At 52.8% G+C, this 23,429-nt stretch overlaps 1 protein-coding gene across 1 annotated transcript; it reads right to left on the bottom strand.

Moving 5' to 3' along the window:
• Nucleotides 1–1,017: 1,017 nt before the first annotated feature.
• XKR5 (XK related 5) lies at nucleotides 1,018–22,785 on the bottom strand. Its single transcript, XM_068532278.1, has 7 exons — nucleotides 22,728–22,785; nucleotides 20,471–20,654; nucleotides 13,648–13,832; nucleotides 12,646–12,855; nucleotides 10,937–11,106; nucleotides 6,216–6,327; nucleotides 1,018–2,147 (listed from the first exon to the last, which is right to left on the bottom strand). Exons 1-7 carry the CDS (start codon nucleotides 22,783–22,785, stop codon nucleotides 1,018–1,020), a joined length of 2,049 nt encoding a protein of 682 aa, XP_068388379.1.
• Between the last annotated feature and the right edge of the window lie 644 nt (nucleotides 22,786–23,429).

Below are 23,429 nucleotides of genomic sequence, written 5' to 3'. Positions count from 1 at the left end.
GTCCTGGTCAGACAAGGCTCTTCTCCTGCCCTGGTCAGAGCCACCGAGGCTGTTCTCCACGTCCTCCTGACAGATTCTCTCCTTGACCAAACCCTGCTCAGGCTCCCTTGAACTTTTCAACCAAGTCTACTTCCACATTCCTCCCTGCATTGTCCAATTTTAGCAGGAATCCTGTTAAGTCAATTTTAACCAGAAACCCTCACCCTCAATCTCTGATCACCTTCCATATCTGATCAGGTTCCTCACCCCTTCCCACCCTGTAGGTGATGTCTGACCTCCCTGGCCTGCCTTCAGCAAGAATCTGTTAGGTCAGTTAAGCCAGAATCCCCCTTTACCCCGATGCTTCCTCTTAGTAATTTCCATCCACTGAGTTCCACCTGCTCCTTGGCTATAAACCCCCACTTGTCCACAATGAGTTCAGAGTTGTGCTGGTTTTATACTGAGGTCTCTTTCCCTATTGCAATAGCTCCTGAATAAAATCTGTTTTCGCCACTTTAACTCTGTCCAGCTCTGGTTTTTCTCTGACTCTCCTTCCACTGGGCAGAGGCCTGAGATGTCCTGAAGTTTACCAAGGAATTTCATAAAATAATGCAGTTAAAATACATTAAAAAGAACTTGATTAAAAACCAGTGTCAGGACCTAGCTGTGTCATGAAAACCCAGAACAAAGTAGGACTCTGGGTTTTACCTTTGAGCTTCCTAGGAACCACAGTGGGGGACAAAAAAGGATCATAGAGTTTGTAAATGGAAGCAGTCAATTTTGATTGGAAGCCTTATCTCTACCACCTTCTACACTGTGTTAGAGAATGACTCCTATGTATATGTGTGGCATGTGGTGTTTGCAGGGGATCTTATCTAATCTAATCTGGTTCTCTCATTCTCTAGCTGTGTGGACAGAGGTCCAGAGGGGATGTGATGTATGCAAGGGTGTAGGTGTCAGAAGTGGGATTCCTCCTACCCCGACACCGATGACCAGCTTGATCCGCTGGCCTGTTGCTTTATCCCACAGTGACTGTGGTCAGATGAAGAAGCTTGTCTCGGTCTTCAGCCTTTCCCTCCAGCTGCTGTCCCTGTGGGTGGACTCAGACTTGGGGGTGGACGTGAGGCAGGGCTCAACAGCGGGCCTTGGGCTCACCTTCGGCCATGACGTCTGCGTGCCAGCAGTGGCAGGATGGTCCCGGTCCCTCGTGGACTCCTGCTGCTCCCCATCCCCTGAGCCACCCAGGGCTCTGCCACTAGGATGGAAGCTTCTACCTGGGCCAGTGCCTAAGATCGGGCTGATGTTGGCCATGGTGGCGGGAAAGGGCTTGGTGGCTGGCAGAGGTGAGGCAGGCCGGGCAGGGCTGCCCTCCCCCAATCTCCTCCCAGAGAGGGACATCGTCAGAGTTGCCCTCCCACCTTCTTGGTGTGAGGACATGGCCCCTTCAGTGGTGGCACTGAAGTAGAGTGTGGAGCTCTCCTGCCCTTCCCCTCCACCCAGCCACCCACCTGCACCCCTCCCCTGCACCCCAGAAGCAGCCTCGTCTCCTTCCTTTGGGCTGCCCTCCTGCTGCATAGCTGACGGCTTCTGGGCAGGAGTTTTGTCATGATTATCGCTGGCAAAAGAGATGTAATTTGAAGTTTCGTCAGCCTCTGCTCTGGGGACCACTCGAAGCTCAGAGCCTTCCTCTGAGGTTAGGGAGTTGTGGGGTGACGATGGGGGCTCTTGCTGGGAGGATGGGGGCTTCCTCTCCTGGTTGCAGTGTTGGCTCAACCCCCATGGAGGGGAACAAAAGAAGCCAGGATTGTCTTCTCCAAAGAGTGCGTTGATCTTCGACACATTTCCCGTTTTCAGGGCAAGCTTCACCAACAGCCAGTGGTGATGGCGGAGGAAAGAGGCCTCCCCAGCCATCTGGATTTCCATCCCAGCCTCTGGGGGACCCCACTGTGGGCTGGGGGGCTTCCCCAGGCTTGTTAGCCCATCACTTTCCTCTTGGCAGGTCCCCAGGCTCTCCGGCCCCTCCCCAGCTGGACCCGAGGCCCGGGGAGGAGAGTCTCCCTCTGCTTTATCACCCCCTGCAATGCCACAGGACTTCCTTACAAAGCCCTGCCAGATGTCTGTGGATTTAGGATGTAGCAGGCTGTAATAAATGACCAGCGAGACACTGCCTGAAAAAGAAGAAGAAAAAGAGCACACGGTTATCTTCTTTGAAGTCCTGTGTCCTCGCTGTGGTTTGCAGAGTTCCAGGTTCTGGAATTTTGAGTGGAGTAATGTAATTTGGGATCCAAAACAGGACTCGTTGCAGCACCAGAACTGGATATTTGGGGGGAGTTTAAGTCTTCTCCAGCTCCCATAAGCTGCAAATGTGTCTACACTAGAAAATCTAAGAACAAAGTTTAAGTCCTGTGGATTCTATGACTTCTTCCTTGAGGGATGTTCCAGCTGAGTCCTCTAGATGTGTGTGTGTATGCGTGGGAGAGAGACAGAGAGAGGTTTGGTAGAAATGATCATTTTACTTTCAGAAAACTGGGTCAGATACTCAGAATTCAACCATCTACTCACCGGTTGATGGATTCCAAAGCGAGGGGAGGGGGAGGTAAGGAATTATTTCAAAAACAAGACCCAAGCAGAGGTTAAACATACGCATCAAAAACCTCGTATCAAGGAATTTCCATGAACAGCAACAATACTTCCTTTGTGCATAAACATCTTAATCACATTGTTGTCAGGTTCATTTATTTTGATCAGAAGTGTTGGCTAGGGCAATAATTCATTTAACAGAGCTTTCCAGTAATCCTCCCACGTTATTTCCAGCTTCCTGTTGTACTGGACCAAGCGCCTGGTTTCAGGGCGCTCGTTATAAACAGCATGAAACCTGACATAGGCGGAGGAGGAGGGGGGAGAGCATCGGAGGGGCCAGGAAATTGCAGCAAGGATGGAGCTAGAAGGAACCTAACAGACGTCCCCTTGCATCCTCTCAGAGTATCTTTGGGGGAATGGAGACAGAATTCCTATGGGATGTGACCGCGTGTTGTTTCTGCAGGGGGCACGGCTCCGGCCGTCTCTATACATCGTTCCAAGTTCTCACAGTCAGCGTGAGGGAGGTACTGTCACTCTCCTTCTACAGTGAGCCACCCGAGGCCAAGAAATGGGAGCTGACCCCCTTCCCCTCCATCCTGCAAGTCCCAGGTACACATGTGTTCAGCGAAGGTAGACTTTCCTTGAGGCTGCGTGTTTCACTGGGTTCTTGGTTGCAGCCCCAGGCTGGCATGCAGTAGGTACTCAATAAATGCTTATCAAGGGAGCTCAAGATGGCAGCCAGAGCTGCTGCTTTAAAGCCTGTGCTCCGCTGACTATAATTCATGCCCCAGGTTCCCACTGAGGACTCCCTCCAGCACCACAGGGGAATCAGGAGTTCAGGCTGCCCCAGGAAGCCGGGGAGAAGGACCAGCAAGCCTGGCTCTGTCTGAGCCCCTCAGGCCTTCTGAGCCCTGGGTGCTGAGCCTTGGACCTGGCTCCCGGCTCCCTGGGCCCTGGGTCAACACCCAGAGAATGAAAACATCTTCTCCTTGGAGCAACACTGGGTGGGTACCCAGCATGGCAGCTCCCAGGAGCCCCACACATGTTAGGAATGGTGTCAGACATCTCTTTTCCAACTAGAGCGTAAAGCAGATTGCGCGGGGGGGGGGTACATTTTTACTTCCGACCCCGCTGTGCTCACAGGACTCAGTGAGAACTGGAAAATCCGAATGAGTGGTTGGGTTGCCCAGCTTCACCGTCCCTTCATCCCAAGTGTCATGGTGCCCACGCCCCCAGGAAGAATTGCTTGAGCAGCAGTGCCATGTGAGAGAGCCCAGCCGCTTCTTGCCTGGGCACCCTGGGCACTTACCGGCACCCTAGCGCCTGGCATATATATTATTATTTTAAAAAGGACCAACCAGCTGTCCTACAACAGGCAAATGGTTGGGACACTGAGCTTCTTCCAAACCACGGACCAGTCCTCAGCAACAAAGGAAGGGATATTGATACACACGAGGGCCCAGAAGAATTGCCAGGGAATGGTGCTCAGTAAACCAAACCAATGCCCAAAGCCACACACTGTACAATTCCAGTTGCCTAACATCGTTGCAGTGACCAAATTATAGAAACGGAGAACAGGTTAGTGGTCGCCGGGGGTTACAGAGGAGGTGGAGATAAGAGGAAGTGGATATGGTTTTGAAAGAGTAACAGAAGGGTCCTTATGGCCTCGGAAAAGTTCTCTCTGCATCTTGAATGTGTCACGTCAACATCTGGGTTCTGATGTTCTGCTTGTAGTTTTGCGGGAAGCCACCACTGGGGGGACAGGGGAGGGATGCAGGGATCTCTGCGTTCTTTCTTTCCCCTCTCTCCCTCCCTGCTACCCTTCCTTTCTTCCTTCTTTCCTTCCTTCCTTCTATTCTTTACTCTCTCTTTCAAACTCTCTCTTTCATGCACAATTTTGAAAAATTTCCCTGTTCTTTACCATAATACCTTCCATCCATCCTCCTAGATCTGACTCTCAAGTTATCTTCTCGGTGAATTATTTTCATGCATCTCCAGTCACATTAGCCGTCCTTGCGTCATTTCTCACTTTACCCTCTTTAAAATGTTTTTTAAAAAACATTTATTGATGTGGAGATCTCTGTATTATTTCTGAAAACTTCGATTATCTCAAAGGTAAAAGTTTAATTTGAAAAAGAAGGACTGACTTGGCCACCGGAATCTCTAACGAGCCTTGGTTCCTGACAACGGAGGGGTAGAGCTTAAAGGTCACCGCTGGTTCGTGGCCCTCGAATACTTGTTTTATGGCCACGTTTATGAATCCGCTCCGTCCCTGGAAGAGTCTCTTCATGTCTCCAAACGCTGGAAGCTCCGGGGCGTTTCCTCTCCCTGGTCAGTGCTAAAAGGACCCTACTCCCCGCCACCCATCCTCCTGCGTCAGGGGCCAGGGCTGCCCGGCGGTGCCTCGACTCCCACGCGCTCCCCCCGGGACGTGGGTGGCCAGAGGCAAGGCCTTGGGGCGCGCGCGGGAGCTCAACCCCGAGTTGTTGCAAACAGCGGGAGGAGCCTCTGCCCTGGACCGTGTTTCAGAAGCGCAAGGACCCGCGTGGAACATTCGGGTGCTGTCCTGGAAGCTCTGGCAAAGGCCGCAGAATGAGGGCGCCGCCATCGCCGGGCCAGCGCGTGCTGGGGGAGGAGTGCGGGGAGGAGGCCGGCCGCAGGGCTGCGACTTTTTTTTTTTTTTTTTTAATTGAACCCAGTGTTTATATTTAATTAATTTATTTATTTTTATTTATGGCTGTGTTGGGTCTTCGTTTCTGTGCGAGGGCTTTCTCTAGTTGTGGCAAGCGGGGGCCACTCTTCATCGCGGTACGCGGGCCTCTCACTATCGTGGCCTCTCTTGTTGCGGAGCACAGGCTCCAGACGCGCGGGCTCAGTAGTTGTGGCTCACGGGCTGTAGAGCGCAGGCTCAGTAGTTGTGGCTCATGGGCCTAGTCGCTCCGCGGCATGTGGGATCTTCCCAGACCAGGGCTCGAACCCGTGTCCCCTGCATTGGCAGGCAGATTCTCAACCACTGCGCCACCAGGGAAGCCCTGGGCTGCGACTTCTGTTATTTTCCAAGTGCAGGAGAGGAGCTCACACCCGATCTGCCAAGCCGGGGCAGCACGGTGGGCACAGCGCGGACCTTGGAGCCTTTCCCTCATCACGAGACATAACTGATCATCTTAAACCACCAGGCCCTGTGGCTCTGCCACTCCCAGACCGCCTGACCTCGCGGCATCGCTTAGCCTCCCCTGTGCCTCACCCCAGGCTGGGGGGACCTCAGCCCCTGTCCTAGGGCTCTTGTCGAGATGCCACACATGTGTGGAGTCAGGAAGGTCACTGCTCTGCCCCCTCCGCACCCAGTGCCTCGATGCTGGGAAAAGAGCGGGAGCTTACGTCCTTGACCCCTGCCAGCGCGCCAGAGAGGGTCCCACCCCCGAGGCAGCCCCTGCCTCACCAGCAGTTCCTCTGAGCACAGCCAAGCAAGGCAGACGGAGGCTGATCCGGTTTCTCGTGCCCCATGAGAGCGGCCTTGCCACCCGCAGGGCAGGGAGCTACCCTGGTCTCCATCCAGCTGTTTCTGAGCCCCGTTTCCTACCCTTGGAGGGAGCTTACTGTAAAGAAGCAAGTTGGGGTAGGGCGGGAGGGGCTAGGAAGGAGATGCGGGGTCTTACCGATCAGAAATCCAGACAAGGCTCCGGCTACAGCCCACAGGCTGGTCCACGACGCTCCCTGGAGAAAATCCGTGGCCAGCAGCACGAGGATGGTGTTCTCAAGCAGCATAACCTAGGGCACCAGAAGGAGAGTCAGCATGCTTGGCCGGGTGCAGGCGGCCTCGGGACGCTCCCGTCCCGCGATCTGCTGCAGCTCCCTTCAGGGTTGGGGGCTCTGTCCTTGTGCCCCCGGAGGCTCCCACTGCTGACCGGGCCCTCCTGGAAGCAGGGTCAGGGTCGAGTGAGCCTCTCTAGCAACGGGGGATTCTCCCTGTTCTCAGTGCAGCTCTTTAAAATGTCTGCAGAATCATAAACGCACAGGAAATGTAAGGGCACAGCTCACAAGGCTGGGGGGGTTCCCTTTGGTGAGTCAGGTGGGGCTGACACAGACATTTATTTCCTACTTTATATGTTCCATATTCTCATGTTAACTGTATGCGCCTGTTAGCTTTACCATGCAATAATTAAAAGTATCTGCAGGGCTCACAGTGACACTGAATTCCAGTTAAGTCAGAGTCAACACACTTTCGTTAACAACTTCAGAATTTTTTTTTCAAATATTTACCTCTTTAAAGGTAAATCTGGCCCCTGACCACCAGGTGGCAGCAGGGGAGGTACTCCTGCTGGCTGAACAGGGAGCCTTCCTCCCTGGCCTGAAATAAGAGCAGCTCTTACAGAAGGCTCTCGGTACCTCCCGTCCAGGCGGGCTTATTGGCTAAGGTTTCCAAAGCTAATAATTTTAAACATAAATATAAATTAATATAAAAATATTTTAATATAAAATATATCAATATAATACAAAATATATTTCTTAAAATCAGTAAATAAACGGGATGTAATTCAAAGATGATGTATTTAAAGACTGTGTAGGAGACATTTTTAAAAAACCCTGAATTGCAATACTATTTTTTTTTCTTTTTTTTTTTTATAAATTGATTAGCATAATGACCTGGCACTTGGTAAGTAAGTACTTTTTTTTTTTAAATTTATTTTTGGCTGTGTTGGGTCTTCGTTTCTGTGCGAGGGCTTTCTCTAGTTGTGGCAAGCGGGGGCCACTCTTCATCGCGGTGCACGGGCCTCTCACTATCGCGGCCTCTCCTGTTGCAGAGCACAGGCTCCAGACACGCAGGCTCAGTAATTGTGGCTCACGGGCCTAGTTGCTCCGCGGCATGTGGGATCTTCCCAGACCAGGGCTCGAACCCGTGTCCCCTGCATTGGCAGGCAGATTCTCAACCACTGTGCCACCAGGGAAGCCCCTGCAATTATGCTAAAAGTCTTCCAAGGTTTGCCATAGCCATTTACTGGCATCATTTTAACTCTAGAAAGGTCAAATAAGGAGAGAATAAAAAATGATATTAGGGGCTGCTTAAAAATCCTAAGAATATCCACCTCCCCGTGCCTTAGGCTCTGGGCAGCTGTGCTTCAAGGGTCCAGCAGGTGTTATTTTGGTTCTAAATGGCGCTGCCCAGCAGCCCAGCCTGCAAAACTTGGAGATGCTCTCTCTCTACTCCTTAAATCAACCGCATCTCATCAGCTGTCTGGCCCTCTTGACATATACAAACTCTTAGGTTTGTATATGTCAAAACAAAACAAAACAAAAAAACTGGTAGTGCAGACTGAAAAAAAAAAAAATCCATCCCCTTTTTCCTGTCCTTACTGCCCTTTCACAGTTCTGAACTTGCTACTTCCTGTCAGCGTTCTACTGCAATCTCTCCTCCCCATCATTGTCGGGGTGACCCGTTTCACCTGCAGATCAGACCTTGGCATCCTCCCTAACACACCTGGAAACAGCCCCACCTCCACCCAGGGCCGAGTGTCCACTCCTTGACAACGCGGCGGTCCTCTTGACAGTGTGTCCTGACTCTCTGGTCCAGGGTCATCTTCCTACAGGCTGCCCCCTAAAGGGCTGTGACTGCTGGTGTTACGTGTCTACTCGGCTGGGTTAAGAGATGCTCAGATACCGGTAACGCGTTACTTCTGGGTGTGTCTGTGACGGTGTTTCGGGAAGAGATTAGCATCTGAATCGGTAGTCTGAGTAAAGATCACCTTCACCCATGCAGGTGGGCTCCGTCCAATCTGTTGAAGGTCCGAATAGAACAAAAAAAAGGAAGAGAGAATTCTCTTTCTCTTCTTGAGCGGAGACATCCATCTTCTCCTGTCCTTGGACACCAAGCTCCTGGTTCTTGGTCTTCTGGACCTGGACTAAATTACCACGGGCTTCCCTGGTTCTCCAGCTTGCGGATGGCAGACCGTGGGACTTCACAGCTTCCATAATTGCATGAGCGAATTCCTATAATAAATCTGCTCTTACGCATCCATACATATCCCATTGGTTCTGTTTGTCTGGAGAACGCTGACAAACGCAATGACTTTCCACTGACAAAGACCATCTTCTTGACCAAACGACTCAGACAGGCTCCCCTAAGCCCTCTTCTGGACGAGGCCTCAGCCTTGGCCTATAAAAACTGCAGACTCGTAGCGGAAATGATTTTGCCCACCTCTGCACATTAAGAGACCCGAACCAACACTACCATAGTTTCTAACAGCTCAAGCCTGCATCCCTAGCATGATGACCCCTGCCTAAGAAAGCTCAGTGCTGCCAGGAGAATTTACTGTTCATTCCAGCCCAAATCTGGTGATAGGCAGATAGGCCCTGAACTTCCTCTTGGGGGGGCGTTACCTTAGAAAGTCTGCGATTATAAACCCTTTCTCTGTCCCTTTGAAATGTACATCTTTTACCACCCAGAGCCGTCTTCTCCAGGACCTGAGAACCATCTCTCTGAAATACACACATCCCAGGAGACGACTGTCCCAGCCTGTGAGCTCCTTGCCCTAAGGTGTGTGAATACTGCCTCCTGTCGTGAGGAAACGGGAAGTGTGTTTCTCGCCCCGAAAGCGCCAACTAACACCCCAGATGGTGAGGTCACATTGACCACACCCCTTCACTCCTCGACTCTGCTCGAGCCCACGCTGTCCCATGCCATTCTCCCTTTAAAATATGCAGTCGCCGCTGCACAAATTGAGGTAGGGGTCAGTCCACCCCTTTCCTTGTTGCAACTGACTTAATAGAATCTGTTTTCATCGCTGTCAACTGGCGTCCGGGTGTGTTTAGCTCGGTACCGTCCACACTGGCTTTCCTACGGCCTCCCCCGCACCCCGTGGCCTTCATTGTGCTTCTGTATCTTTGCTCCTCCATGCTCGAAACTTCCGTAGTGTCTAAGTTCTGTCTTTTCCTATTCAATCACTCTGAACTCAGTGGTCCGGTGACTAAGACAGCTGCAAAGAATTAAGCATTTGTTTCCCTTCCTTATGTAACAGCCCCTAGAACTCCTGGGACAAGGGTGTGAACGTGACAAAAACAAACAAAGAAAAGCAGCAAATGTGAAACGTCTCCTTACGTAGTCCTGCTTCCCAGGGCGCCCATGGGCATCGGCACGTGAACACGCTGCTCTGGCAAACGGACGACGGAAAAGTGACCCTCAGCTTTATTCACGGTGCATGGGGGCGGGGCCCTGCCACACACTCAGCCCTCACCCCCCGCAGAGAGATGGGCCTTGTTACTCCCGGTTTCCAGATGTGGAAACTGAGGCTTGGCGGGGCTCTGTGACTCATTCAGCATCACAGGTCCTCTTTGGTCTGTGGGCCCCGTGGCCTATGGGGTTACCAAGCTCTACGGCGCTCTCCTAAAACCAGGGGGTGACCACGCCGCCCACCTGCTGCCGGACAGGAGCTGCACCTCCGGGCTCTTCTCTTTGTTCCCACCTCCATCCTGGAGCGCCTGCACCCCTGAAAGTCTCTTCAACTTTTTGTATTAGTAACAGCCACTATTTGTTGGTTATTTCAGCCCAAGTTGTTTATTATTTAATCTTCCCAGGGACCCTGAAAAGCAGGTAGGTCTTACATCATTGTCACAGGGACACCGAGAGGTGGGTGGCTATGTCCTGATGTGCTGATGAAAAAATAGGTCCAGAGAGTTTAAATTCTTGGCCATGTCATTTGGTGACAGTTAATGGCAGAGCCAGGGTCCCACGTAAGCCCGTCTGATTCCAAAGCGTGTGCTCCGAAGCCCTGGCTGGTCCTCTCTCCTTTGCCATTTGCAATGCAGTTCAACTTCCCCCTTCTCATCAAGAGTGTCCCTGGTCATCCCAGTGGGAAGTGACACTCCTGTGAGATTCAGACGCTGCTTTCTCTGCCGGCATTTGTCCACATTCTGCCTCTTTTTAAAAATTGTTTGGGTAGAAGCTTATCTCCTCCATGGGACCAGAAGCAGCCTGCAGACAGGCATTACGTCATCTTTGTGTTTTTCACACTATCTAGGACCACAGCTGTAACTCAGTGATTGAGCTGATTAACAAGGGCATCGCGTATATGACACAGAATAGAACTGTGATTATATTTATCAGATGGGCTGACGTAGAGAGTGGCTGAAAAACATCGCCAAAGGCACCACAATCCTTGCCACGGTAACTACGTGGAAACGACTGGACGTCAGGTTACTATTTTCAGAGCCCATCTTCTCTGTTCAAGACTATACTTCCTTTTAGAATTTTTCCTAAAATTAAGCTATTCCTTCTTAACAGATACGTGTGCACAAGTGCACACATGCACACACACGCATGCACGCACACGTTCTACGTATACAGTAAAAGCTGGGATTAAACAAAACCGTCATCACCACTTGCCGTGTAGAACGTGGCCATCCGGCTTCGGGAAGGGCTGTCCCAGACGTTGAGGTAGCAGAGGATGTACGTGGCACCCATGAGCAGGTTGAACAGCCTCCAGTGGCAGGTGCTGTCCACGATGTCACTCTGCTGAGCCACGAGCCAGAATGTCATCACCAGCCAGTGGGCACCTGCAGAGAGCAGCCTCGGAAGTCAGGGTCCTCGGGGTGGGGGGGCGCTGAGGGAGGAGACAGGGAGCGGGTAGGGCAGGAACTCGGAAACCAGGGCCTGTAGCCCTCCTCTCTGTTCTGACTGCATCTGACCCGGCACCCAAGAAAACAAATGAAAACCCAGAAGAGATTCAAGGGGCACAGAAAACCCACACTTTCTATTTTTGCAAGTATTATCTCACTTGATCCTCATAAAGGGTAGCTGACCTAATTTGGGGATAAGCAAACAAAAACTAGCTTCAGTAACACTCACCAAATATCGCGCACTTAGGCCTTTTTAGTTCCAGAAAGTGTTTAAAGAGCCAGTGACAAAACTGATTGCTCACTGTTTTTTAATCCCTGCTCGAAGGGCTTAAAAACCTCCACATCCAAAGGAAAGATCTGTACGCAATCCAGCTATAATATTGGTTCCTATAGTTTAGGAGGAATAACGTCATACTGGAGTTTGAACTGAAATTTTTTTAAAAAACGAATTAAAAACAGCTAATGTCTCTTTAGGAACACAATTTCTTTCAAAGATTTCTGCTTTCTGCCAATAAATGTATCCATGCTTGTTCTAGGCTCAAGTCTAAATATCTTTCAGTGCTTCGTGTTCCTTCTTGTAGAGGGTGTTCCCTCATGACCGGAAGAGGTTCCTCTCTGGGCAGGGACACACAGTCCCCCAGCAGGCATCCTGCATTGTCAGGCAAACTCCCTGCCATCACTGGTCAAATCAGGTGCGGCTAGACTGAGGGCTGAGGGGGGCTTTGGATTCAGTGGAGATGTCCTGTTTGAAACAGAGAAGGTGCCTAAAACTCAGCATTTGAGTAACAGGTAGGGCTTTTGGAGGCTAGGAGCCACAGCACAGTATGTACTGCACATTTCTGTATCGCGTCAGGGCACGTGGGACCCTGTGCCTCCCTCCTGTTTATGTGTCAGTTTTACTAGGGATTTTCAGCCCATGATACAGAATGTGGAGCCCTCAGCAGCTAAGGCTGTGCTCTGGAGTTGGCTGGTCCTTTGAGGGCTGGGCTGTCTGAGCTGTGGGCGCGTTTCTCCAGAGAGACCCTCCATGCGTTCCTCCTCTCCGTGGACACTCATGGGCTGAGTCATTCTTGAACTTGGGCTGGCCGAGACCGCTTCGCCAGGCAGAATACAGCAGAAGCCACGCTGATCCAGTTCCGGGCCAGTTGTAAGAGGACTGGCGGTTTCCACCCCCTTTCTCTTGGGATGCTCAGCTGACATGTCCGATTCCAGAGGACTTTGCCGAAGAGAAAGGGTGGAGGAGCCCTGGGTGCCAGACGTCTGTACAGCCAGCCCAGGGGAGCCTCCCTGTGAATCCAGACACCTGCTAACCTACTGCGACGGTGTGAGGACGCCCTGGCCCAGGCAAGAACCCCCAGCGGGGCCCAGTCAGCCCGCAGAACCGGGGCTGTTGATCATGAATGGTGCTTTTAAGGCATTAAGTTTGGGGTGGTGTGTCATGCAGCAACAGATAGTCGGAACGTATGCTCAACTCACCTGCAACAACCAGAACCCAGACGCGGTAAACTTGGAAGAACAGAACCAGACTCAGAACGCGGGCTCCCACCATGCCCATCCTCCAGAGCAGCTGGCAGCCGAGGGCCGTCCACGGCATGGAGAGGTGACCCGGCTTCATGGAACCCATGACACGAGCATAGCACACCAGGGCCCAGGACAGCATAGACCAGGAGCACAGAGCACTCATCCCTGGAAGCCAAGCGGACAGGACAACCTAGTGTTTACAGGACGTCTAACCTCCTAACAAAACCTGACTTCTCAGAGGGCATTGTCACCTCCGTGCAAACACGCACGTCCTTCTCCGCTCTGAAGAAGTGAGGACGTGCAGGAGAGCCTTGCTCGGCTGAACACGTGGATGCTCGTCCCCTCAGGTGGGCTGGGCTCTCCGTGTGTCCACCCTTTAAGAAAAGCATTCAGTCACTGCTCCTCAAGCACCTCCGGTTTGTGACGAAGCAGATCCTAACGGCTCTGAACGTGGCATTTCATCCCAAGTACACTTTGCCATTCAAACCATATACAGGAGGTTTAATCAGAGAAATAAGACCAGGACATCAAATGGTTCCAGGCCCGTAGGAGACAGCCCGCACCCTGGGGTGAGAGGCAGCAGAAGATGCACGTTTGCTGCGGCCTGAGTTGCTCTGTTTCCATGGCTCTCGAGGTGTGTTGCTCAGGCTGCAGACTTAGTCCCGTGAGAAACAGACACACTGATTTCACAAGCGGCAGCGCGTGGCACCTTCCCAAGGTGCTTTCAGGCTCATCTGACTCTCTGCAATTTCTGTCCCATGGACTGAGCCCCACGAGGGAAGCCGACCCCCGGGAACTCATCGCCCCAAACAAAAGCCAGTATTAACCATTCCCTTGGGCTGCCCTAATTCTCCCAAACAGGAAATCTTAGGTTGCCGGGTTTTGCTAAATAAGGCGTTTCCTTCTGTCCCCCTTGAGAAGTCGGACGGTCTGAGGTCAGTGGTAGGAGACACTCACCCGGCACGATACCAGTGAAGTCCGAGGCGAGAAAGACGTATGTTTGAAGCAGCAGGTGGGGCCCGACCTGCAGCAGGGCTTCCAGGAGGCGCAGGGCCGACAGGTCGGCCTCCTGCATCCGCAGCTGGCCCCAGGGGGAGGCCTCCCCTTCCCTCCGGAGAACAGGGGCCACGGCGTCCCAGTGCCTGAGGAAGAGGAGAGCCCGGGACTCAGAACCACACCGTGATAGCTTACGCAGGAACCCCCTTCTCTGGCTTATCGTGTAGAGGCCGATAGCTTTCCAGGGGTTAACCGATCGCATCTACACCCCAAGTGCCTGAGCTCTGACCCCAGAGTGAAGGTGGCACATCTGACCCAAGTGCTGCAGCAGGTGACCTTGCCCAGCAAGGCCCGGCCCGCAGAACACACTCTGCCCACACGTGGAAGGGGTGGTAGGTCGTGGAAGGGGTGGTAGGCCGGGAGCCTGGACCACACAGGTTTGCTGCGGACTCTCTCTGAGCCCTGCAAAGTTTGGAGCTAACCCTGAGCTACCTCCCCGGCCCCAGGGCCTCTCGGGATGGGAATTAATCCGCTTCCGCCGGACAGCAGGAAGGGCAGGGCGCCATCGTGGGGTGTGCAAGGGCGGGCCGCCCTGGCTGCAGGGACACACATCCAGGAAAAGGAGTCAGTGCAACAGAAGAAAAAGGAGGAAACGTGCCTGTTTCATTCTGCTTCCCTCAAAACCCACCCTAGAAACCTTTCTGATGCTTCCATCTTATGAAAGCCGTCTGGAGGTGCCATAGGTCGCTGTCCCATGCCCCCAGGAGGGTCGTGCACGTATAAAAACGACACCGTTCCCCAGGCACGTGTGGGCTCTGGGGACTTCAGGTTTTCACAGTGGTTTCCCACTCACGCGCCCAGAAGCAGGAACACCATGATCCCTACACCTGCCTGCAGCAGGGGCAGGCGTGCCTGCCAAGTCCATGTGCAATTGCGAACTTCTGTCCTGTCCAAGTTCAGAAAAACTGGGAATCATTTTAATTTACCGACTCCTGAAAGAGAGCTGGGTGCGCCTTTCAAGTTACCCCGAACGCCCCCTCCCTCTGATCTCCGGCCAACATTTCTACGGCCAGAGCAGAAGGGGGTCCTCTTTGAAATGGCTTTGTTCAGGGTACAGAGGGCCCAGGAAAGACACTTAAGAAAGACAGCTTTCCTCTTTCATGATTTGGATCCTGGAGTGAACTGATTTCTTACTGAGTCTTTGAAGCCGTGATCTCTGACCCAAATATAATGTTAAGAAAAAGCATATGGGGCTTCCCTGGTGGTGCAGTGGTTAAGAATCCGCCTGCCAATGCAGGGGACACGGGTTCGAGCCCTGGCCCAGGAGGATCCCACATGCCGCGGAGCAGCTAAGCCCATGCGTCACAACTACTGAGCCTGAGCTCTAGAGCCCGCGAGCCACAACTACTGAAGCCCACGTGCTACAACTACTGAAGCCTGTGCTCTGCAACAAGAGAAGCCACGGCAATGAGAAGCCTGTGCACCGTGACGAAGAGTAGCCCCCCTCGCCGCAACTAGAGAAAGCCTGCGCACAGCAACGAAGACCCAACGCAGCCAAAAATAAATAAATTTATTAAAAACAAAAAGCATATGAAGCTGAATATGGTAGCTTCCCTTTCAGTCCTGAATCCTCCACTGTGGGGACGTGCCAATCTCCCTTCCTACCCTCCCAGCCGCCTCCATTCATTCCACGGGCATCCTTACTGGGCTGATCCCACCTGCTGGAGACTGCAAAGGGTGCAAACGAAATTGAAGAGCTTCTCCAGAAGCCCAAGATTCCGTTGTGGAAAGAAAGCCATACACATGCGAAGAGTTTTAAGCAGGAAGAAAGACGTGTGAAAATGAGAGGGGCGGAAGGGGTCCCGGGGAGAGAGGAAAACATGTTCAGCGAAAGGAGGCACGGGCATACTCAGGACAGGGACAAAGTCTGAGGGAGCACGGTGGCGTCGGGGGGGCCGGGAGGAGGGCCACTGAAACGGCGGTCCGCCCTGGGGCTGGACAGCGGAGGTCTCTTCTGGCCCAGCTGAGGAGTTGGGTGTCCCTTCTGGACCAGTGGGAAATGGAGAACCAGTGCGAATGCAATTCACCTGGTTTTCTGGATCGCGCTTCTGGAACCTGCTTCGGGGGGAGGGACTCAGGCTGAGATCACTGGTTAGGGGGGTTCGGGGGGCCCAGGTGAAAGCGCGGGTACGGGGTGGGCAGTGCGGGGAGGAAGGCGGAGGTGGGAGTGGATGGTCTCCTTCCAGGTCCTCGCCAGCTCCTGCCCGGATTTCTGGCCGCCTGCCTGGCCCCTGGACTCCCCCTTCTCAGTTCCTTTCCTGTGCTGTCTCTAAGGGCCTTGCCTGACCAGGTTATTCCTTTACTTAAACCTTTCCAGTGGCTCTCAAACCCCTTACCTGGCGGACAAGTTCCTTCACGGTCCAGCCCACTCTGTCTCCGTCCACACTGCTCGTGTCCAGAAAATCCTCACCCTGCACTCACAGCACAGCAGACTTCTAGTTCTCCAAAACCACCACTGGCAGCGCTTCTTTCTGCATCAGCTTTGCTGTTTCCTGGGTCACAAGTGCCTCCCCCTCCCACGTGCATCAGAGTCCGCCTCATCCTTCAGCCCTCACACGACGGCTCCTGTGTCCGGACGGCGGTTCCAAACGTGAGCGGCATCAGTCACCAGGTGGGCTGTTTAAAGACAGCTTGCCCGGCCCCAGGCCTAGAATTTCTGATTAAACAGACGCGTTTGGAGAATTATGAGAAGATTGCCGCGATGCCATGTGGGTCCTGGTGAAGCTCGAGAATTTGCATTTTTAACGAGTTTCGGGTGATGAAGACGTCGCTGGTCCAGGGATGCACTGTGGCAAACCCTGGGGCTCCCAGCATCCTGAGAACATCTCCCTCTTCTTCTAATTCACTGTTCCAGCTTTGTTCCCAATTTGGCCTCAGACTGTGTCTTAATCACGTGTCTCCAGCCCCTTTGGTCACACAAGGTTAGTAAACATGAACGAGTAAATACCAAGCATATTGAGCTGTGTTGATGATGGTCTAAGATTTCTAGTTGCACTAAGAACAACATACACTAAAAATTGACGTTTGTTAACACGTTTAATTAAACTGACTTGGTCTTTGGAATGATGTTTCCCCGCAAGCTCCACTGAACAGCTTAAATAAAAAACCAAACTTATCCGCTTCACCCGGAATAGTCTATCGTAGCCCCACAAGGTGAAGAATTAGTGACACCTCTCTCCATCTTAACACTTTATGGTGACGTGAAAGCTGAGACAGTGAACAGTTGAGGTTTCCGCTAGGCCTGTACATTTTTTTCAACTTTTAAAAATTGCGGTAAAATGCACGTAACATAAAATGTACCATCTTTACTGTTTTATGAGTACAGTTCAGTGATGTTAATAATTTAAATTTCATAATTTAATAGATTATTGACAATTTGCAATAATTCATAATGGTGTGCAACCACCACCACCATCGTCCTCTGTAACTCTTTTCATCTTGTAAAACTGAAACTCTGTCCCCATTAAACAATAAGTCCCTGTTCCCTCCTCCCCCGGCCCCTGGCACCCCCCATCCTACTTTCTGTCTCTATGAACTTGACTCTATGAACTTGACTACTCTAGGTGCCGCATGTAAGTGGAATTATATATTTGTCTTATTGCATGGCTTACTGCATCATGTCCTCCAGATTCATCCACGTTGTAGCATATTACAGAATTTCATTCTTTTTTTCCATTGTATGTACAGACCACATTTTGCTTATCCATTCATCTGTTAATAGACACTTGGGTTGCTTCATGTTTTGGCTACTGTGAGTAATGCTGCTAGGAACATGGGTGTACAAAGATCTCTTCCGGATCCTGCTTTCAACTTGTTTGGATATATACCCAGAAGTGGAATTGCTGGATTATATGGTACTTCCATGTTTAATTTTTTTGAGGAACTACCATTCTGTTTTCCACAGTGGCTGCACCATTTTACATTTCCACCGACAGTGTGCAAGGGTTCCAATTTCTCCACATCCTTGCCAACACTTGTTTCCTGGGGGATTTTTTTGTTTTTTAAAAAATTTATTTATTTTTGGCTGTGTTGGGTCTTCGTTGCTGTGCGCGAGCTTTCTCTAGTTGCGGCGAGTGGGGGCTGCTCTTCCTTGCGGTGTGCGGGTTTCTCATTGCGGTGGCTTCTCTTGTTGCGGAGCACGGGCTCTAGGCGTGCGGGCTTCAGTAGTTGTGGCACGTGGGCTCTAGAGCGCAGGCTCAGTAGTTGTGGCGCATGGGCTTAGTTGCACCACAGCATGTGGGATCTTCCCGGACCAGGGCTCGAACCCCTGTCCCCTGCATTGGCAGGCGGATTCTTAACCACTGCGCCACCAGGGAAGCCCTACTTTTATATTTTAAGTCCTTGCATTTTTTACAAGCCACTTCATGAGGTTTGCGTTTAATTGGTTTTTTTGTTGTTAGTAGATTCTTCTGCATTATGTTATGATCCCTTTTTAAATGCTATTTGTATAGGATTGTGCAAACAGAATTGTTTTGGCTCCTCCTACAGGTGCTTTAGCTGAACTGCAGTTTTCTGAGCGGCTTCTTGGCAATCAGTCTTGCAAAATTCCGTGTGGATGTGCTGAAAGACACTCCATTACCCAGTGTCTTCTTTGTGAAAGCCCAATAAGCTGGTTGCAGGATAAGGAATAGATTTCTTGTTTTCTACTTTAACTTTCAAAGTTTTCTTCTAAGGAAGTAGATTTCCATTTGTTTGGTTTATTTTCTATCACAGAAACATTGCAAACCATGTAGCTTCTTATGCTTGTTGCAAAACTGAGAGACAAATTTGTGGTTCACCGTGAGCAAGAGTAATTGTGCCTTTTTTTTTTTTAACATCTTTATTGGAGTAATTGTGCATTCTGGCATTATCTTCTTTCCCAACATTCCCTTCCGTTTCCTGACTTTTCTCACTTCTTTTCTTTTTTCTTGCCCTTTTAAATTACACATATATATTTTTAGTCACCTTTTTTTTTTTTTTTTTTTTTTTGGCCACACTGAGCAGCATATGGGATCTTAGTTCCCTGACCAGGGATCGAACCTGCGACCCTTGCAGTGGGAGCGCAGTCTTAAACACTGCACTGCCAGGGAAGTCCCATTAACTTCTTTTTTTAAATAAGAAGAGATATAGATGACTAGTTGTTTTTCCTAATTTCTAATTTTCCTGTCTCTCTTCATTTACCCATTTTAGTTTTTTTAAAAAATATATGTAGTATTCATGGCATCATCTGAGAAACTTGGGGAAGATGAGCGGGGGTCAGTGTTGGACACCAGCATGGAAGTGGATACATGCGACCTGACACTGCCCCATCTCTGAAGAAGGCACTGGATCAAATGGGACCAAGGGTCCCCACGGAGCCCCAGAAGACAGATTTATCTGACAGTTATTCAGGAGGCTTCTCTCAAGTGACTGGCCCTGACTTCAATCTTCTTTTGAGCTATGACATGTTTGCTTAGGGGAGAGTTGATTCATTTTTTTTCAATAGGTGCTCTGTCCTTGAGGTCGCACACTTGATGACTATAACGTACCACGTGGTCCCTGGAAGGACCTGAGCCCTTAATGGTTTTCGTACCAAGTTGGGCACAGAGAAGGGTCAGCACGTGTGGGTAGCGCCCGGTACAGGCTCCGATCCTCCCTGAGTCCAACGGGAAAGCCACCTCTGCTCTCTCCCCACTGGTCAGAGTCCTATCGTGTCAGAGGAACCACATGGCTTGAACACGAAGGCTCAGCTTTAGGCAAAATTGCTGTAGCTGAAAATGCTTCTGGTGCCTTTAGAGATGTAGGGTTCCAGCTCCAAGGGGCCCAGAGAAATTCGGGTGGTTGGGCGATGTCTTTATCAGAAGTACCCTCTGCCTCCAAGCTGAGATTCATTCCCTCCTCAGACGCAGCTGGGAAATCAGAAGACTCACTTCAGCGCCTCCAAAGAAAGCCTTGGGCATGGCTTGAAGGCATAAACCACGCAAAACAGCCAGCAGCACAGCCCGAGGTCTGGGACTTGTGACTCCTGGACAGCCTTCCTATCCTCAGCGTCTACAAGTTCATGTGCTCTTCAGCCGGAGGGCTTCACCCATCTGATCTCCCAAGTTTCTCCCTTTTAAAATTCCTGGCAACTCTATGGGATTATGAGGCAGCTGAGAGCTGAAATGTGCCCCAGTGTAAGCTCACTGCCGCATCTGCCCTGACCCTCCAGGAATCCAGGTATCCCAGGGAAAATAACACCTTACCGGCACTGGTGGACCAAAGGCGAGCCAGCTGAGCGCTGGGCCTGTCCAGGATGGCTTTTTATGGAAAAATTTGGCCCTGGCACCCAAATGGCTTCTTCTTGCAATAAAAGCTTAATGCAAATGTTACCAGGCCGACCCCACTGCTGAGTCTGCTTAAATCTGTGTCACTCTCCTGGAGTGAGGGAGTAGGTGTTTACACGGACCGGCCCTAACTGAGTCACTTTCCATGGCTCTAAAGGCAAGACCAACTGAATTAAACAAGAGCACATAGGATTTGGCTCAAGTCAAGAAAAAGCTTTTGAAGGGTCACGGCTCCTTCTGGTAGGAGCCCCTTGAGGATGCTCAAGGAAGTTCAGGCTGGGCGAGGTGACCAATATCAGAGCAGATGTTCAAAGAGGTGGCTTTGAACATTCTCCCAAGCCTGCACTCTTGTGACCCTAAGGATGGAATACGTATGCGCAGAAGAACCCTCCTATCGCACGTGTGAAATCACGCTTCAGGGCTGAAAGGGGCTGCCTTACCGCTTCCACACGCCCAGCTGGAGGAGGTGTAGCACCACCAACGAGCAGTGACTTTGATGTCCATCTTCTCGGAACCAAAGGTAGCTCAGGCCCTGGACCAAGAAGCCAGGCAGTAGCACAGAGAGGGCCAGCCACCCCCAGAGGAGCCGGCCTGTGGTGAAGTAGTAAACCACGGTGCAGAGGCCTGGGGACCAGAGGAAGGACCAGAGCGTTAGTGGAAGGCAGGAGGGAGCCTGGGCAACCAGGCAACACTGTGTCCCTACAGCCAGCAGTGCTGCCTGCTACACCTAGCCTGGAGTGGGCAGAGCCCGCGGGCAGTCTAGACCGGAATGAGGTTGAACGAAAGCGCCAGAGCTTCCCAAAGGATCCCAAAGGCCCAGACACCATGGCTGTATAAAGGGACTGTTGGATCGCATAGGACAGCATGCAAAAAAAAACACCTGGCACTTAGTATGTGCTCAAAAATGTAAAACCTTCTCTCTGGGGACAGCTTCATTTATTTTATTTTTGAGGGTTGTAGGATACGGTCAGGGAATGGAAAGAGCTTGATAAATCTAGGTTAGGATCTGCCCTCCCTGATGAGTGACAATAGAGGTGGGTGCTTACCTCTGTCCAGTACTAGTAGGTGCTCGGGGCTCACAGTAATTGTTTTACAGGACTATTGCTTGCATTTCCCAGTGTTAGAGTTTAACATGGATTTATGGGCACGTAAAGCTGTGAACTGCAGCAGTAAGAGAGCACTGCCCCAGGTACAGACGGGAACCCTGCAGGTTCCCAGAGAAGCCAGGGCTTGGGCAGCCATTCCTTGGTGCCCAGGCTCTGTCCCTTGCTCTAATCACCTGGCACACAAGGCAAACCAGGAGCCCCAGGCACAAAAAGCCTCTGGGGGAGTCACGCCCTGCCCAGTCTGAGGAACGCTGAGGCCCAGGCGTTCCTAGCTGGGAGGGAAGGAGGAGCCCACGTCCGCGGGGCCACCTGGGGTGGGTGCCGAGACCCGGGGTCCTGTCTCATCTTAGCCCTGCTCGGTGGCGGCGCTGGACCCCGGAGCTTTGGAGCCGGTCTCAACCTGGGACCTCCTCTGGGCGCCTCTGAAACCTCATGGCGGGGACGACCCCGGGGGACCTTCGCGGACCGCGGTTCTAACAAGGGACCCGCCGACACGGCGCGGGGGCAACTCCCTCCCAGGATAAAGTGCAGAGCCAGCGCCCGCCGGGGTCCCCAAGTGCCTGCGAGCTGGGGAGTGGCGAGGAACGCTGGGGGGTCTGGATGCTGAAGCCCCATTAATTCCACTTCCCCCAACCCCTCCCCATCTGCGGGGGCCCCGTGAGGAAGAAGCGGCTGCAGGGAGCCGGGCGGCAGCGGGCGGAGGCCTCCGCTCCGGCACCGAAGGAGTTACAAGTTCAAACTGGAAAGGCGCTGAGCCGCGCCGCCGTCTCGCCCCGCCTCGGCCGGCGGACCGCGCTCCCCACGCGCCCAGGGCGCCCCGCGCCGGCCGCCTCCGGCCCGGCTGTAGACGGTCCTCCCTCCAGAGCTCCGCGGAAGCCGAGCCCAGGCCCACCACAACCTGGCCCCGAGCGGCTTCCCCCGCCGCCCAGACCCCCAGGCCGGCCGGGTAGTGGGGAGAGCAGGGCGCCCCCAGGCCCGGGTGCAGCGCCTCGGGCACCTGCAGCACTTCGCCGCGTCCTGGAGGCCTTTCTGGAGGGAAGGTGGGGGGGGGCACATGTGCCGAGACTCCTGCAGGGGATCACGCACCCGCTGGAGGGGGGTGGAGAGGCTCGTGCATCCGCCGCGGAGGGACCTCAGATGCCGGGGGACCATGCATGCGGGGGCGGAGGGGAGAGAATTGTGCATCCGCCGCGGAGGGACCTCAGATACACCGGGACCATGCATGCAAGGGGGAGGGAGGAGTATCGTGCATCCGCCGCAGAGGGACCTCAGATGCAGGGGACCATGCATGCAAGGGGTAGGGGGGAGTATCGTGCATCCGCCGCGGAGGGGCCTCAGATGAAGGGGGACCATGCATGCGGGGGCGGAGGGGGCGCGGCATTCATCCTCGGGGGCAATCACGCATCCCCGGGAGGGTCGTGCATTCGCGGGGATCTACTAGGGACCGGGCGGGTGGGGTGCCACCGTGCGTGCACTGGCGCGCAGTGCTGGGCGCAGGCGGGGACAGGCCGCCGCCGTGGCCGGGGTGGCGTGTGGGTCCCCGGGCGTCAGGGTGGCTCGGAGGGGTGACCGTGGCCTGCCCCGCACTCACGCGCGCTCTGCTCGGCCGCCAGCAGCAGGGCGGAGAGGCCCAGGACCCCCGCGTGCATCCTCCGCGCCCGCCGCGCCGCTGGCCTGCCTCCCGGGCCCCCGCCCCTTCCCCTCCGGCCGCCCCGAGTCGGGGAGGGTTCCGGCCGGAGACCCGGCTGCAGGATGCATTTCGGCTGAGCCTTTAGGCGCGGAGTGTCTCATCCTGGGTTTTCCCGAGTAACTAGACGGGTCGGAGGGAGGCAGGGAGGGGGGCAGACTTGAGTTGTCGGCTTCCTAAGCGGGGAAAGTACCGATTACACCCGGCCTCTAGATGTGCGCAGAAGCGGTTCCTCTGCCGTCCCCCAACCTTATAACGGGCCCTGGAAAAGTATGTGTGAACCTTAGGACCGCAGGTCGGTGGTCAGCAGGAAGTTAAACTGGCCACCGCCTCCGGAGCCGCTGAAAGGCAGTCTGGTCAACCAGTAGGCAGAGAGCACATGTAGGTCTATGGAAGGAGTTGAGTTAGAACCGTTAATTAGTCTTTTCAAAATCTTAGAGGGCATGTAAACTGGTATCTTCTCCTGTATCTCACTCTCAACTCCATCCCGATCTCTGGCCTCACAAAAGGTTTTTTTTCCACATGGGCTTGAAGGTTAATCAAGATTCCCATGCGCAAGAAATAAAACTGCCCACTGGAAAACCTTCTTCCAGGACATACATCTAT

This window comes from Eschrichtius robustus, chromosome 21 (genome assembly GCF_028021215.1).
Source record: "Eschrichtius robustus isolate mEscRob2 chromosome 21, mEscRob2.pri, whole genome shotgun sequence".
In the NCBI taxonomy this organism is placed as follows: Eukaryota; Metazoa; Chordata; class Mammalia; order Artiodactyla; family Eschrichtiidae; genus Eschrichtius; species Eschrichtius robustus.
This window is presented reverse-complemented; position numbering and strand designations above follow the sequence as displayed.